The 14,098-nt window shown below is 43.8% G+C and overlaps 1 protein-coding gene across 1 annotated transcript in view; it reads left to right on the top strand.

The window, feature by feature from the left end:
* Positions 1-14,098, top strand: part of TPO (thyroid peroxidase) — a 1,097,706-nt gene that overhangs the window by 1,063,488 nt on the left and 20,120 nt on the right. Inside the window, exon 16 of the mRNA XM_078646792.1 lies at positions 12,517-12,652. Coding sequence (XP_078502918.1) covers positions 12,517-12,652 — 136 coding nt within the window. The remainder of the gene's footprint in view (positions 1-12,516; positions 12,653-14,098) is intronic.

Below are 14,098 nucleotides of genomic sequence, written 5' to 3'. Positions count from 1 at the left end.
GTCCCTCCTGCTTACAGTACGCACATTGATTGAGCCCAATAGGCGCACTCGAAGCACTACCCATATTAGACCGGGGTAGCCCCTGGGCCGAACCCGAACCTCTGCCTCTTCCATTTCCCTTCGCCACTTGTTGCATCAACATCCTTGTCTTCAATTCCTTCGACCTTTTCTCCACCTTCTCTTTGTCCTCATTCTCTCTATGCTCATAGAACTGTGCCATACTCAATATTACTGACGGGGAGGAGGTTGTCTAAGTACTTTCTGACGCTTGCATCCTAGTTGTAATCTCGGGGATCAAATTAATGACAAACAAACACCACCCTCCTGTGACAAGTCCTGACCACTAAAGTCTAAAACCACCCCTTCAAATCTGGGAAAGAAATCCGACACACTTTCATCCTTCTTCTGACGATACATAGTCAACTGATCCCAATCCACTCGCTTCGGCGGGATAAGGGTGTATGTAAGTGATAATACAACCCCGGCAAAGCTAGGAGCTCCGTTTTCGACTTCTCACCAGGCTAACGCTCCTTATCCCATGCATTGATCTCATTCCATGTGCCACGCAGCTCCAGTACATGATCCTCTGTATGCACTTGCCTCCGTATATCTACCGGCACCAGCAGGCCAAAAAATAACTCTATATCAGCTAATGTCATCACTGTGGAGGAGGCCGCTCCCGTCTATTCGTAGTATTATGCAGTAGGGTTTTTCCGAAGGTCCGGCAGCTGGCTCTTAAGGGATAGGACCTCACTCCTCTTCCAAGGAGTATAGATCCATGGTTCCTGAAACCGAGCGCCGACTTGTGGTTTAATTACTGTATCTGTCGAGTGATGCAGTTCTGGTATTTCAGGATGGTAAATAGGATGGACCTTCCTCATGGGGCACTGGTTCACCATTGTCAGAACCTTTTGAAGCAATCTGCCTCGGTAACCCTCCAATGTCATTACATTGCGAATACCTCATGGGAGCCATAACTGTAGCATATACCCTCTCCCCATGATCTGCGGTGCAATACCCTTAAAACACTGCTTCCACAGTCCTATTAGCGTGGCCGACATGTGCTTAAGAGCATGCTGCTGTATAAAGGGCTCATAATCTTTCATCACACTCAACACATCTTCCAGACTATAGTTCGCATTCCGGGCCCACTGAGCTGCTTCATTTGCCACCCTTTGCTTTTCCTCATCACCCACAGCAGAACGCACCAACACTTTCTCCATGCGGTCTCAGGCTGCTGCCCAATTCGCTCCATGCATCCCACATACAGGCGTTTTGACATTCAACAGTGTTTAGGGTGTCACACTCAAGGGAGAAAGAGCAGACTCAGAGACACGTATCATCATGTAGGGAGATAGTGTTGTAGGGTTGTAAGGGGGCATAGCAGTCAAAACTGAACCAATAGACAGGACAGGAGAGCTAATGGCACGCGCCCCTGTGACTTGCATGAGTAGAGGAGAGACAAGTGAAGCCAGGGCTGAGGCAGTAGCGCTAGAAACAGAAACACTAGAGAGGGCGGCACTAGGGGCCAAAGACTGGGATATCGGAACTGTTGGGTATATCTGTTCAGGGACATAAGGAGGCGGGGGACGAGAATCCAGTAGCTCTTCAACAAAATCATCACCTTCCTCTCTAGCAACATAACATTTATCAGTCTGTAACCGTAACTTTCTATCTGCACATTCTATGCCGTTCTCTATCTTTTCTCTTTCATAGGCCACTGCTTTCTGCGTTATCATTTGCGTCTGTCTCTTCCGGGCCTATTTCTATGCTCTCATACGCATTTGCTTTGCTTCCTTCTGCCATACTCTTAGATAATTAAACATCGACTGTCTCCTCTTTTTGGCGAACAATATCTCCTGCAAGAAATTACATTTTTGTTCATCAAACGAGCCAGTAGGTGGCCATTGCAAGTCAGCATTGTCCCTCGTATATTTATTCCACAATGTGCTAAATATAATAGGGCCAATACCATGCTTGACGTATAGGTCAAAATTTGGGAAACCCTCCGGAGGCGCAGGCTGGCTCTCTTCCAGTCCAGCATCAGTGGAACAACATCGACATCCAAAACCTCCTAACTTACTTAAACAAGGCATCTTAATATAAGACACATACGCTGTGCCCAATGAACAAGTATAACACCAATAAAAATAATAAAAGGAAAAATAAACAAGAGAACAATTGATCAAGAACCAAAGCAAAACGGTCAAAAACCGCCCAGTGCAGTCCAGAGACTGTACTAAGTTCAAGAAAATAGGCTCTACCCCCAGACCGTTTTGAGAGAAGACCAAATTGCCAGTTGGCCTGGCTGATTGTTCGCAAACACTCTCTGTCTTTTAAAAGGGTCCGCAAACCCACCAAGTTCACCCAAGACAGCCAAAAAGACTGTACCAAGACACAACCCGTCAGCTCGTGCCGTTCAAGCAAGGCAGTTCAAAAACTGCACCAAAACACTCCCGGAGACTGTACCAAGACACAGCCCATAGGCTTATGCCATTCATGCATGGTGCCATTTTTCCAAGAATCAAATCACTCACCTAGTGCACACAGGCCAAGTCAAGTTATTCTCCAATGTCGACTCTTCGGACCAATCGGTCAACTGCAAGGTTTTGCCTTCTCAGGACCCCAGACGGTGACCACTAGATGAAGAGTCGCCCGATCAGACGGGCGGATCAGCTGCGAGAACCAAGCTCAATGGTGTGGGGTTCCCCGCTCCGCCCGACTAACTGGACCAACCCCGACCCTGCAACCCGTTTGTGGATGAGTCGGGTCCTCTTGCGGGATCCCTGTTTGGGCACCAACTGAAGGAAGTGGCCCTTAGGGGCCACCCGGATTACTTACAACCACCTGCTATGCCTTCCCAAGTAATGCAGAGTTGGTCAGACAGTAGAGAATTCAAACATACTTTTATTAGCAATACTCTGCAGAGGAGTCCAATCTGACCTGCACCTTAAGATGTCTGCCGAGGGACTGACCCCCCAACAGTCTACAACACGTAATGATTCTTCCCAAAAGCCTCCAACCATGCCCACAGTGGAAAGTTACCGGCCTGGGCCGAACATGAACAGAGAGGGCACAGAGGGATTAGCTACCACCTATCAGATGGGTACATGCTATCTGGAACTAAAGGTTACCGTGCTGAGCCTCAGCGCCGCCTAATGTGGGAGCAGAACTACACACTCAGATAGGTATGCGAGGGCAGAATGGCCTATTCATTAGTAAGCCGAGAAACAGCCTTGAACAGAAGAGAAAATAAGAACAAAATACAGTGTTCTGCCAAGGCAAGCTATACAAGTAATGAGGCCTAGTTCAGGCACCGTCTAAGCAGCCTAAAAGGGATTACGAAATACAAAATGGAGTCATACTCGCCAACTGAAGCCTGCACATTACAAAGACAACTCAGTGGGTTGCATAACAGGAATACAAATAGTGTAAATTTATCCACACACTGCTAACCTAATATGGCATGAAACAATTGTGTTGCAAGAACGGGATTTTCAAACCTAAGAAACAGGACTATCTTTGGACAGGTAAAAAACGCATGGAACCAGTCACCCCCCCTCTAAATGTGTACAACAAAATCAACGATCTTCCAATTCGGGAAATATTTTCTGGAAGGATTTAGGAGTATAGTTTGCAGTTCAACTTGCTAGAAAACACATTCTTTTAAAATTGGCAGCTCTTAAGGCCTTTTTTCCTAATTCTGAGATATTCTGCTGCTGAGCTTCAGAAAAAGCGCACTGCATTGCCAATGCAATCTTTTCTAAGAACCTTTTCACCAGATGGCACTCCCCTTGACTCCATAATAGCATAGACAAATTTCTTGTGCCCCTCATTTCAGTCCTAAATAGACCAGTCATTAGAGGTCCTAATTTAAGTAAACACAGTATTCTTTTAGGAAGTGTACAATCTGGAGGTACCCAAAATAGAAGAGCTTGCAGCGATCTCCACACCTAGCTTGGAGTTGCTGCCAAGATACTCCCGCTAACCAAACAATGTCCCAGTTTTTTAAATCCATTTGTATTCCAGTACCTTATATGGCAATTTGGTATTTGAAGGCCTAGCACTTTACATTCACTTAGCTGCAAGTACCCATACCCTGCAACTTGATTCTTTGAAGGAAATGCTTAGAGTCATACTCCTGAAGTGTTTTATACCTTGTTATTTGGGAAGTTTTGTTGTCTTTATAAATATTGGCAACGGGGATCCCACCTCTTGGACCATCTTCTGAACTAAAAAACTATCCTGGAAACCCTTGGCATCAGTAAATCGCACCATTGTATCTAAAAGAGTGGCTTGTTAATGTGTATACATGTAAGGTAATGCTAATCTCCCCCTGACTAACTTCTAACCAAAGCATCAGTACACTTCTAAAAGTGTCTCTAATTGCCTAAAGTATGCTCAATTAACTTTAATTGGAATAATATTAAAGCAAAAAAATCAATAAATGTAAATTAGTCATTTTTATCAGCGTAACCCGCCCTATTAACGTAAGAGGATCCACCTATCCAACAAATATTTAATCTTTTTCATCATCGTTTCATAATTTTATCTATTAAATTCTTTATATTAATTAGTTACTTTTATTCCCCAAATAATAAATGGGTTCATGATTAGAAACCTGCTGCTAAAGACTAGAAGGAAAAATATTGAGAAGGGCATTAAATAACAGCAATTCTGTTTCACTGTAGTTAATTTTATAACCCACAATTGCTTGGAACTGCTCAAATTATGTCAGTATTGTTTTAATATGTTGTTCTTCTTGCCTATGATAGACTAATATATTGTACCCAATAGTTTAAGCTTGGACATTCCCACTATCAGTGCCTCTATATCCATGTTGACCCTTATGCTAACAGCCAATGGTTCGACAAAACAAGTAAATAATACAGGTGGCAGCCCTGGCGAGTTCCCCTATTTATTTGACAACTTGTGCTAGATTCAAATGTATAACAATCTTTGCCTGTGCACCTTGATATATGCAGCAAAGCATAATAATAAACTGTAGCGGGAAGCCAAACGCACCTAAGCCAAAGAACAGAGCATTCTAGTTAACCAGATAGAATGCTTTTTCCGTATCTACCATCATTATTACTGCTGGTGTCTGATTAACATTAATAAAGTCAAGTGCTTGTAATAAAAAGTCTGTATAAGATGACATCAATCTGTCAGCCACAAATCCTGTCTGATCCCTATGGATCTTCTGAGCTATTGGAGTATTGCAAATAGCCACATTTTTCATTCAAATTTATGATCAGTATTAAGTAGGCTTATCAGTCTATATGAATGTATGTCTCTTGCGTACTTCCCTTTCTTGACAAACCTAATAATTGTTGATTTCTTCAAATTTTATGGAATCTACCCACCTTTATTCAAACAATTAAAAAAACTCCACTAAGAAGGGAATCAGTTTTATAAAATTCTGTAGGGAAGCCATCATTGCCAAAGGCATTGCCACAAGGCATTGTTGACAGGACATGTTGGATTTCAAGTACTGTAATATCTACACCTAATTCTTCTGATTGTATGTTTGTCACCTGTGGGAGTTTTATCGACTCAAAGAAGCGACCTGTGGTCTCATTTGGGGCCATATAAGTTATTATCATGCTGTAGAATAATCTTAGCTATCATATCCTTTTCATAGACTGGAGCCCTTGTCTTTGCTTCAACTAGTTCCATAATCATTGCCACTTCCTGCTTAACCCTGGATGACCAAGCAAGGAACTTTCCCACCATCTGACTTTTCTCATACACCTGATGCTGATATGACCACATACTCTGTATTTCCTCTAGAATAAATAATTCCCTCAACTCCAGCTTCACTTTTGTTAATTGCCTATCTACTAAATGTTGTGTCCCCAGATGACTATTTCTGTTCTGTAAAGCATTGTCAACTGCAGTTTGGAGACACCTCAGACTGAAAAAACGGATGCAGTGCCCTTATTTATCTGAAAATATTCCTCTATAAAGTTTCTCATATTTACTATCCATTCCTGGTTAGAAAGTAGGCGACAATTCTTCTGCCACCTGGGCCTCTCCCTCTTCCTAGTTTCAATCTCCAGATCGATACTAACCAATGAATGATCAGACAAAACGTTAGCCCATATTTCAGAGCCAACACAGGTAAGAAAATGAGAAATTTAAAAAAGTCAATACGAGAAGCTGATTTAAATCGCTGTAGAAAACAGGTATATTGAGAGAGAACTCTGGATGAGCTCTTTGCCATTGGTCTACCAGTTTATACTCTTGTTTGATTATATATATTAATTTCTTAGTATATGGCTTTAGCAGTTTTTTGGTTTTGTTTGAAGTATCACTCACTAAATCCTGTATAGAAATAAAATCCCCTTTTATAATTATAGGGCCTTTCTGCTCCCATAGCCACTGTTGGTGCGTCCCCCAGCAGCTCGAGCGCCAGCGGCGGCAGCGGTGGTGACTTCCATGTACTTGAATAGGAACTCCCAGTACAGAGATTGGTGGGAAATGGGGTGGTGGCCAGCTCACTCAGCGGCAGCGCATGTGGGATTACCTGCCATCTGACCAGATAAATCATGTCAATTGAAAGTTATCACTAAATCAATGTAATAAGGTAGCCCAATGTTAGCCTACGGGAGAGGTAAGCTTTGCAATAGTGGGAAACAAATTGTAGAGTTATACACTACCAGGACATGTAAAACCTATAAGTACATGTGCACATTTTTAGATGCATTTCTCGTTGCCTACACTAGGGGCGATTATTATGATTTAAAAAGGCAGGATTTTGCCAGAATTAAATAGGAGTTCAAAACTGCACCCACAGGCTGCTATAGCAGGCCTGAGGCATGTTTAAAGGGCTACTCAAGTGGGTGGCACAATCAGTGTTGCAGGGCCACTAGTAACATTTAATTTATAAGCCCCAGGCACATGTAGTCCCAATTTACTAGGGACTTACAAGTACATTAAATATGTCAATTGGATGTAATCCAATTCTTCCATGTTTAGAGCAGAGAGCATGAGCACTTTGGCATGGATTAGCAGTGGTAAAGTGCACAGATTCCTAAAAGCCACCAAAAGTGGGTTCAGAAAGCAGCAGTATGGAGGCAAAAGGTTTTGGGATAACCCTACAGAGAGCGCCAAGTCCAACACAAAACACATATTGGGATAAAACAATGACTTCCTTATAAATGTACAGGAATTTATATAGCGCAAATCACCAAGCGGTTTCTAAGCGCTTGCTTAGGGAACCCGTCCTGGTATTCCCCTGTGAGATAACCCCAGCAGGGTATCCGCAAGGTGAAAGCCAGGCATCCTGCCGCGAGGGGCCGTTGTGGAGATTAAGCAAGCTATTGCCCAGAGTCGCAGAGTGTGAACCTGTGAATCGAGTAGGCACCGGAGCGAGAATTGTCGAGTCCATGGACATTTTAGGACTCAAGACCCCCCGAGCCGGGAATTGAACCCTGGTCCCGCTACCTCTGCTTCCAGGTCTGCCTCCTCTAACCAGTGAGCCACACTTCTCCACGTAACCTCATATCACTACCTTAATGCAATATGTGCATCAGGAGAGATCATCAAAGGCTCTTAAAGAGATTGGGATCCCTCCCATTCCTAGGGTAGATAAGCTAAAATGTGCAAAAGAAAATATAATTTGGTACTTTAATAATGATATCTCTGAAACAGTACTAGAGTTTGGCTCCACAATATGATTCAGTTCTAAGAATATTTCTCTGTTTTCAGTTCAGACTTCTGTTGCTATCAAAACGGTTAATCTACAAGGTTTCCAAATGTTCTAAGAACAAAGTCTACAACAACAACAAATCATGATTGCCTAAAAAGGATGGTGTGGACCGTAAGCAGCTTATGCTCGATAATTTCACAAATTCTGCCTCCATTTTCAAGTATCATGAGAGTTCTGAACTTTATGGGGAATGTCATATTCTCTTTATTTACTCAGAAAGCTTGCATAGTACATATGTTGAAGATGTGTAGCTGCCAGGAGGCTATGAGGCTGAGTTAGGGCCAAGACTAGATTACTAGGGGGGGTGTTCATCTTAAGGAAAAGGGGTTCCCAGAGATGAGATAAACACATGCAATTAAATGTCTGAATGCTGTAAAGGAGACAAAGAAAGTGGCAGAGAATTTGAGCAGATTGTGATCCGAAAACCGAAACTATATCATAGCACAAGAACTACAGCAAAGGAATATGAGGGAAAAGGTAGACAAAGTATCATAAATGATAGTTTATGCACTCACTGGATTGTGATCACTCTGTGGGATGAAAAGATCTTACAGGAATGTAACGAGTAAATAAGCCCCACAGGGTTTGGGGAGACAGCTGACAGCTACTATGGAGAAAGTATGCTGGGTTGTTCTCTGTGCCCGAGGTTCAAGTCTCATAACTTAACTGGCACCTCTGATAGAAATGACAATCAAAATGATAATATCAACAACACACAAGAAGACAAAGGAAAGCAGTGGAGGGAGCACAGAACATAGAACACAGAACACAGAACCAGGAGCGGGGCTTAGGGAAATGCAGGAATGGAATCAAGGTCAGGGTTATGGCTGGAATACACTGCACATAATGCAAGAAGTTAACAGGACAGATTAGGAAGAGTGCAGACAAGACTAGGAACAACGTCTAGACAGAAAAAGAGAGGAAGGATAGCAGACAATTCAAACAAAATCTAAAGGCAAGTCTGTAAAAACAACAGAAAGGACACAACAAAGCATGAAAAGACTCAACAAACAACTGCATTCTGGGTTGTTGGGGCTGAAATTGTTAAAGCCTTGGTGGAATAGCACAGATGCAGGAAGAGAGCAAAATGCACTAAATAAAGCCAGGTGCCAGAAATAAGGGAACCACTAATGAAGGGAAGTCTGAATTTGGACTTGGAAAAGTGAAGACCAGCAAAACCAGGTGGTAGAAAACAGGAAACTCAAGTTCGCAATATGGATCTGAGCCAAGAAAAGGAAAGGTCCAGAATGCAGATATAAATGGGTCAGAATAATCGTTCAATTGATGCTTTGCTCAGAAACAGAACTTAACTTTGTGAGCTTTCTCAATGTTTAAATTAATATGTAGGAATTCCATTTTAGTACATAACAGTTCACAACAGGCAATCAAAAAGAAGAAACAACAGCTTTGCGACGCTCATGGCAGGATCTCGGGATACACCCTGAATTGGACTAAATCGGAACTTTATGTTCTGAAGGGGCAGCCACCGGCCCTCGACCTGACTTGTCCTCTACGGATGGCAGGCTCGTCATTTAAATATTTAGGCATCCACATCACTAGAGACCCCGCTGAATTCGTTGACAAAAATTTGAAACCCCACTTGGATAGGCTCAAGCGTGATGTCAAATTCTGGGCGGAACTTCCACTGACGCTCCTGGGACGAGCTGCACTTTACAAGATGATGGCTCTGCCCAGATTTTTATATGTCCTAGAAAACACGCCTTACCCGGTGGCCCCCAAATTCTTTCAGACGGTCGCGGCATTGGTCTCCAACCTCCTATGGGGGACCCACCCGGCTCGCATCGCCCAATCGAAACTACATAGAGGATGGTTTGAGGGTGGCATTGCTCTGCCCTGCCTAAAGCTATACTACTGGGCAGCGCACCTTAAGCCCATCAACCACTGGCTTCACGCCTCACAAGGCGAGCCAGCCTTTCAGGCCGACAGGGGACAACTGGGCATGGTCAACATGTTGACTCCGCTCTATGACCACCGTAAAATTCGAGCTTTGGTGGGACCCACCAGGTTAACGGTCACAATCTGGCACACAGCGACCGCTGCACTGGGTTGGAAAGGAACAATCACCAAATTAACTCCACTGTGGGACTCTCTAGTCCTTGGGCATCTACGAAACAGCAAAGGATTTTCCCACTGGGACACTATAGGGATCTCCACAGTGGGAGATCTTTGGGAAAAGGGAGGGATACTACCCTTCAACAGGCTGACAGAACTGTATGATCTCAATGAGAGGGAATTGTATAGATACATCCAGGTCAGGCATGCCCTGCTAGCAGTTTTACCCGCAGACACCGACCTGCCCGATGCGTCCCCGCTGGAGGATCGCCTTCTTACAGAATTCATGGTCGAGCGCGCAACATCCCTCACATATCGCAAACTAATAAACAACTTCCCAGACCCTACATTGCCGTTAAAGTTGAAGTGGGAGGACGACACTAGCGAGATGGATGAAAATGAATGGAATGAGGCACTGGCATCGCCTAGAGAGGTAGGCATCTCTGCGAGATTACGCTTAGTGCAATTGAAAATACTGCATAGAGTATACTACACTAGAACACTGCTACACCGCATCCACAGGATAGAACACCCTTACTGCCTGCGCGGGTGTGGGGAAGAGGGCACATTCTTCCATACTATATGGGACTGCCCCAGGATCCAAGAATACTGGAAACAGATACTTCGCACGATCTCACAAACACTAGAAACTACACTATTGCCAGACCCGAAGAGGTGCCTTATTAATGTGTGGGAACCTACAGATGTCTCCAGACCCGGACGGATTTGGGCTACGGTGGGGTTGATGGTGGCAAAGAGAGATATTGCGCAGCGCTGGGGGGTGCCGGAGGTACCAACCATGTCACATTGGTGTGCAAATATGGATAAGGTGATGGTGACAGAAAGGGCGGTATATTCCAACCGTGCATGCCCGGGGAAGTGGAATAAGATCTGGTCTAAATGGAATATGTATAGAGGTGAGATATGTGACCCGTTGCCGGAAACTGATCTGGATGACTCCGACGAAGACGGGGAGGAGTGATGTATGGTGACTAAATCCGGGAGGGCTAGAGGGATGGGATTTGGAGGAAGACGCCCTTCCTGGGTGGCCTTGCCAGGTTTTGAGGCCGGAAACAGACAAGATGTTGATCTCGGAGCACACAGGTCTAGTTATGGACTATACCCTTACAGGGCATAAGGTACAGCCACCGGGTTATAGCATGGGAAACCTAGGAAAGTTAAAGTGTAGCTGATCACTATTCAAATGGAAATGACCACACTTGTGTTCCACACAGTTCCTTTGTTTGTTGTGGTTTTTTTTTTTTTTTTTTTTTTTTGGTTACAAAAATGGGAAATCAAAGACCGCTTATCTCTTGTGAATTGCGATTAATTGCCACGCCCTACCATTGAGACACGTAGACTGTATTCTGCATTGAGGGATAGCCCTCTGATTTCACTGTAATGTTATACTGATGACTCGAATGCACCATAGCGGCCGGCCCATCGGGTTGTAGGCATTCCGCAGTGTACTGTAAATGATGCAATAAAAGTTTTTGCTTCTCAGAAAAAAAAAAAAAAAAAAAAAAAAAAGAAGAAACAAACAGACCATTCATATTGGCTGGACTGGTACCGAAAGAATATAAAGAACAACAAAAGAATTAAACGTGTGTAAACAACTCCTAAAACAGGAAAACAAAGTCAAAGAGGAAACGTTTGGGTCCGGGGAGGGGAATCTAAACAGCTGTCTTATCAACTAAAGGCTGGTACCAAACTTTTTCTTCAAGATCAAGTGATTTGAAGTCATCTTGCACTGACACGAGTCATTTCTCATTTAAACTGCTTTAATGAGCCATGGGGGGGGACCACCTCTTTGCCCTAGGAAAGGATCTTAATCAGTGGTGTAATGCTAAACAATGTTGGCCCACTGCAGAATGTGATGAGGGGACCTGAGTCTAACTATCTCAGAGATATTAATAGGCCTTAAGCTGAATAGGGCACCACTGAAGGTTTGGGAGCCCCCTGACGGATTGGCGGCAAACCTGTGCCGGATGGGCTACAGGAGCCTGCATTGTTCCCTGATCCTAACTTGCACACATGTCATTGAATAGAACGAGGTGCACATCTGTCTGGGAGAGTGGCTTTGAAATGCAGATTTTTTTAAAAGGCCGAATCAAACCATTCCCAACAATGCATCTGTATATCACACTTCTGTCTCTGGCCATTTCCAGAAGCTGGCAATGCTTCCGATATTTTTTAACATTTTAATAACGCACAGCTGAAAGATCGTGATCTTATATAAAAAAAGATAGTTGGGAATGGAGAAATTTGGGAGGTTTCTACTTCCACAGTCCAATCTAGGCGCGAACACTACACCTGGAGCGTTCCTACTTGCCTCGGTTAAGTAAATATCAAACACTACTTACAAGGAGATAAAAGAGTGTGGTGAGAATTGTCTGCATCATCTGTCTTAATTGCCACTACACTTATTCACAGGAAGAAGCACCAAGAATGAACTTATATAAGACAACTACCCAAAACTACAGTCACTGAGAAAATGATATATCCTATAAATATGTAATTATGAAAGTGTAAAAGCTGAAACAATTCGTGCGGACACTTAAGATGCATGGATAGCCTGATCATAAAGGTCAAAGGTACAGGTACCCTTTATAAAAGATGGAATCATGGTAATGCAGTTAAAAATGCCATTATATGTATGAAGATAGGCATTAGATGAACATTTAGCTGATAATTGTCTACTCACTCTGTGTGCATTTTTCTATCACTAGAGCCAAGGCTACAAATGCATCTTCTGAACTCAACCTATTAAAGGAAGATACACAGACCTTTGCAGAAATAAACAGCTCCACTTGGCATGAGATAAATGCTCCCCTGCCAAGTATACCATGTGGAAAGGATGATAAGGTAAGACAGGAGTTACATCTCTCCTAATATTTCATTTGAAGAGTAAAGTTGTTTTTCTAGCAATTATACTAAAAATAATACTAGGAATGTATGGTTATGCAACATTAATTGCTTTTTAGTTTGCGAGTGATTTGATCATAATTCTCCCTAATGTCCAATACCATGTTAGTTTATCAATTAGTTTTGTGAGAAAAATAGTTCAATGGACGTAGGACATGACAGGACTAGGAGTACCTTGTAGGGAGTCTGGAGACTTAGCTTTGTTGGAGGCCAGAATGATTTTCAGTCTACCTAAGTATGTTTTACCAGCTCAAATAAGGTTGGAATTCGGCCTGCAAAGCCAAGAATGAGCTCGTAAAGGAGCCTACGCCAAGAGCTGGTACAGGATCAAAAGGGCTGAAGCATGAAAACTCAATTCTTACCTATGGATCGAAATACAACAAAAGAGGGACTTGTGCAGCCATGAGCTATCTGACCGCATCAAAAAAGCGTCTGGGACTGGAGGAACTTTGGGCAGCATCAGGGTCTTAACACCGTTTTAAACAATTCGTAAATAAGACAGTGAATAAATTATCACTACTAGAAGACAAGGCCGCACTCACAGAAAGAACCCATGGATGGTTTGTTGTGCAAAGCTACGTCAAGCCCTCACTGCAATCCTACTTAGGTGTAGGCTTCAACAGGAGGAAGAAAGAAAAATATCTTCATGGGCATTTTATCATCATTGCAGCACCTTCCCCCTTGGAAACGATGGCCAGGCCAGTCAACATGCCGTCTATGCAAGGAAACTAACAAAAAGTATAATACACCTTTTGTGCATCTGCAGAGAATTACTAGCTAAATGATGGCAATTACTGAAGCCACAGTTCATAAGCGAGGGGATAAGAACCTGTAGACAAGCAGTGATGGCATGCCTCGGAGGAGGGAATGTTCAGCTGGCGTGTCGCTTCGTGCAATTCATGGAAGTGGCTGGGGAGAAACTCAGCCGATAAACCACTGGTATCCTCCAACACTGCATCATTCTACAGTTTTTGCTTTCATAGCAAACAACACATACTCAGTTTCCATTTCTTCTGGACAACACATGCCCCAGTATAACTGTCAACAGCAATCCACCTCTGCCGCTGTTCAGAAAGTAACTGTTTTATTGTACACTAGCAGCCCGCCCCAGCGTTGCCCGGGGCAGAAGGGGTCTGGAGGCAGCATCGCAGCAGGAGAGGCGCAGCAGAGCAGTCGGGAGCAGCAGAGCGTACTTACAGTGTTCCCTTGCTCTGGTTATGTTGGTCCTGGCCGCTTCTGCCCACACTCTTGTCCGCTGTTTCCCCCGACGTCCCGACTTTGACGAAAAGGCTTTGATGAAGCACTCATGGCCCCCGCCCGCCTGTCCCTCCGCCCGTCCCTCGGTGCGCACCCGCGGCTTATGTCCGCTGTTTACCCCGACGCCCC

Source organism: Lissotriton helveticus, chromosome 6, assembly GCF_964261635.1.
Source record: "Lissotriton helveticus chromosome 6, aLisHel1.1, whole genome shotgun sequence".
In the NCBI taxonomy this organism is placed as follows: domain Eukaryota; kingdom Metazoa; phylum Chordata; class Amphibia; order Caudata; family Salamandridae; genus Lissotriton; species Lissotriton helveticus.
This window is presented reverse-complemented; position numbering and strand designations above follow the sequence as displayed.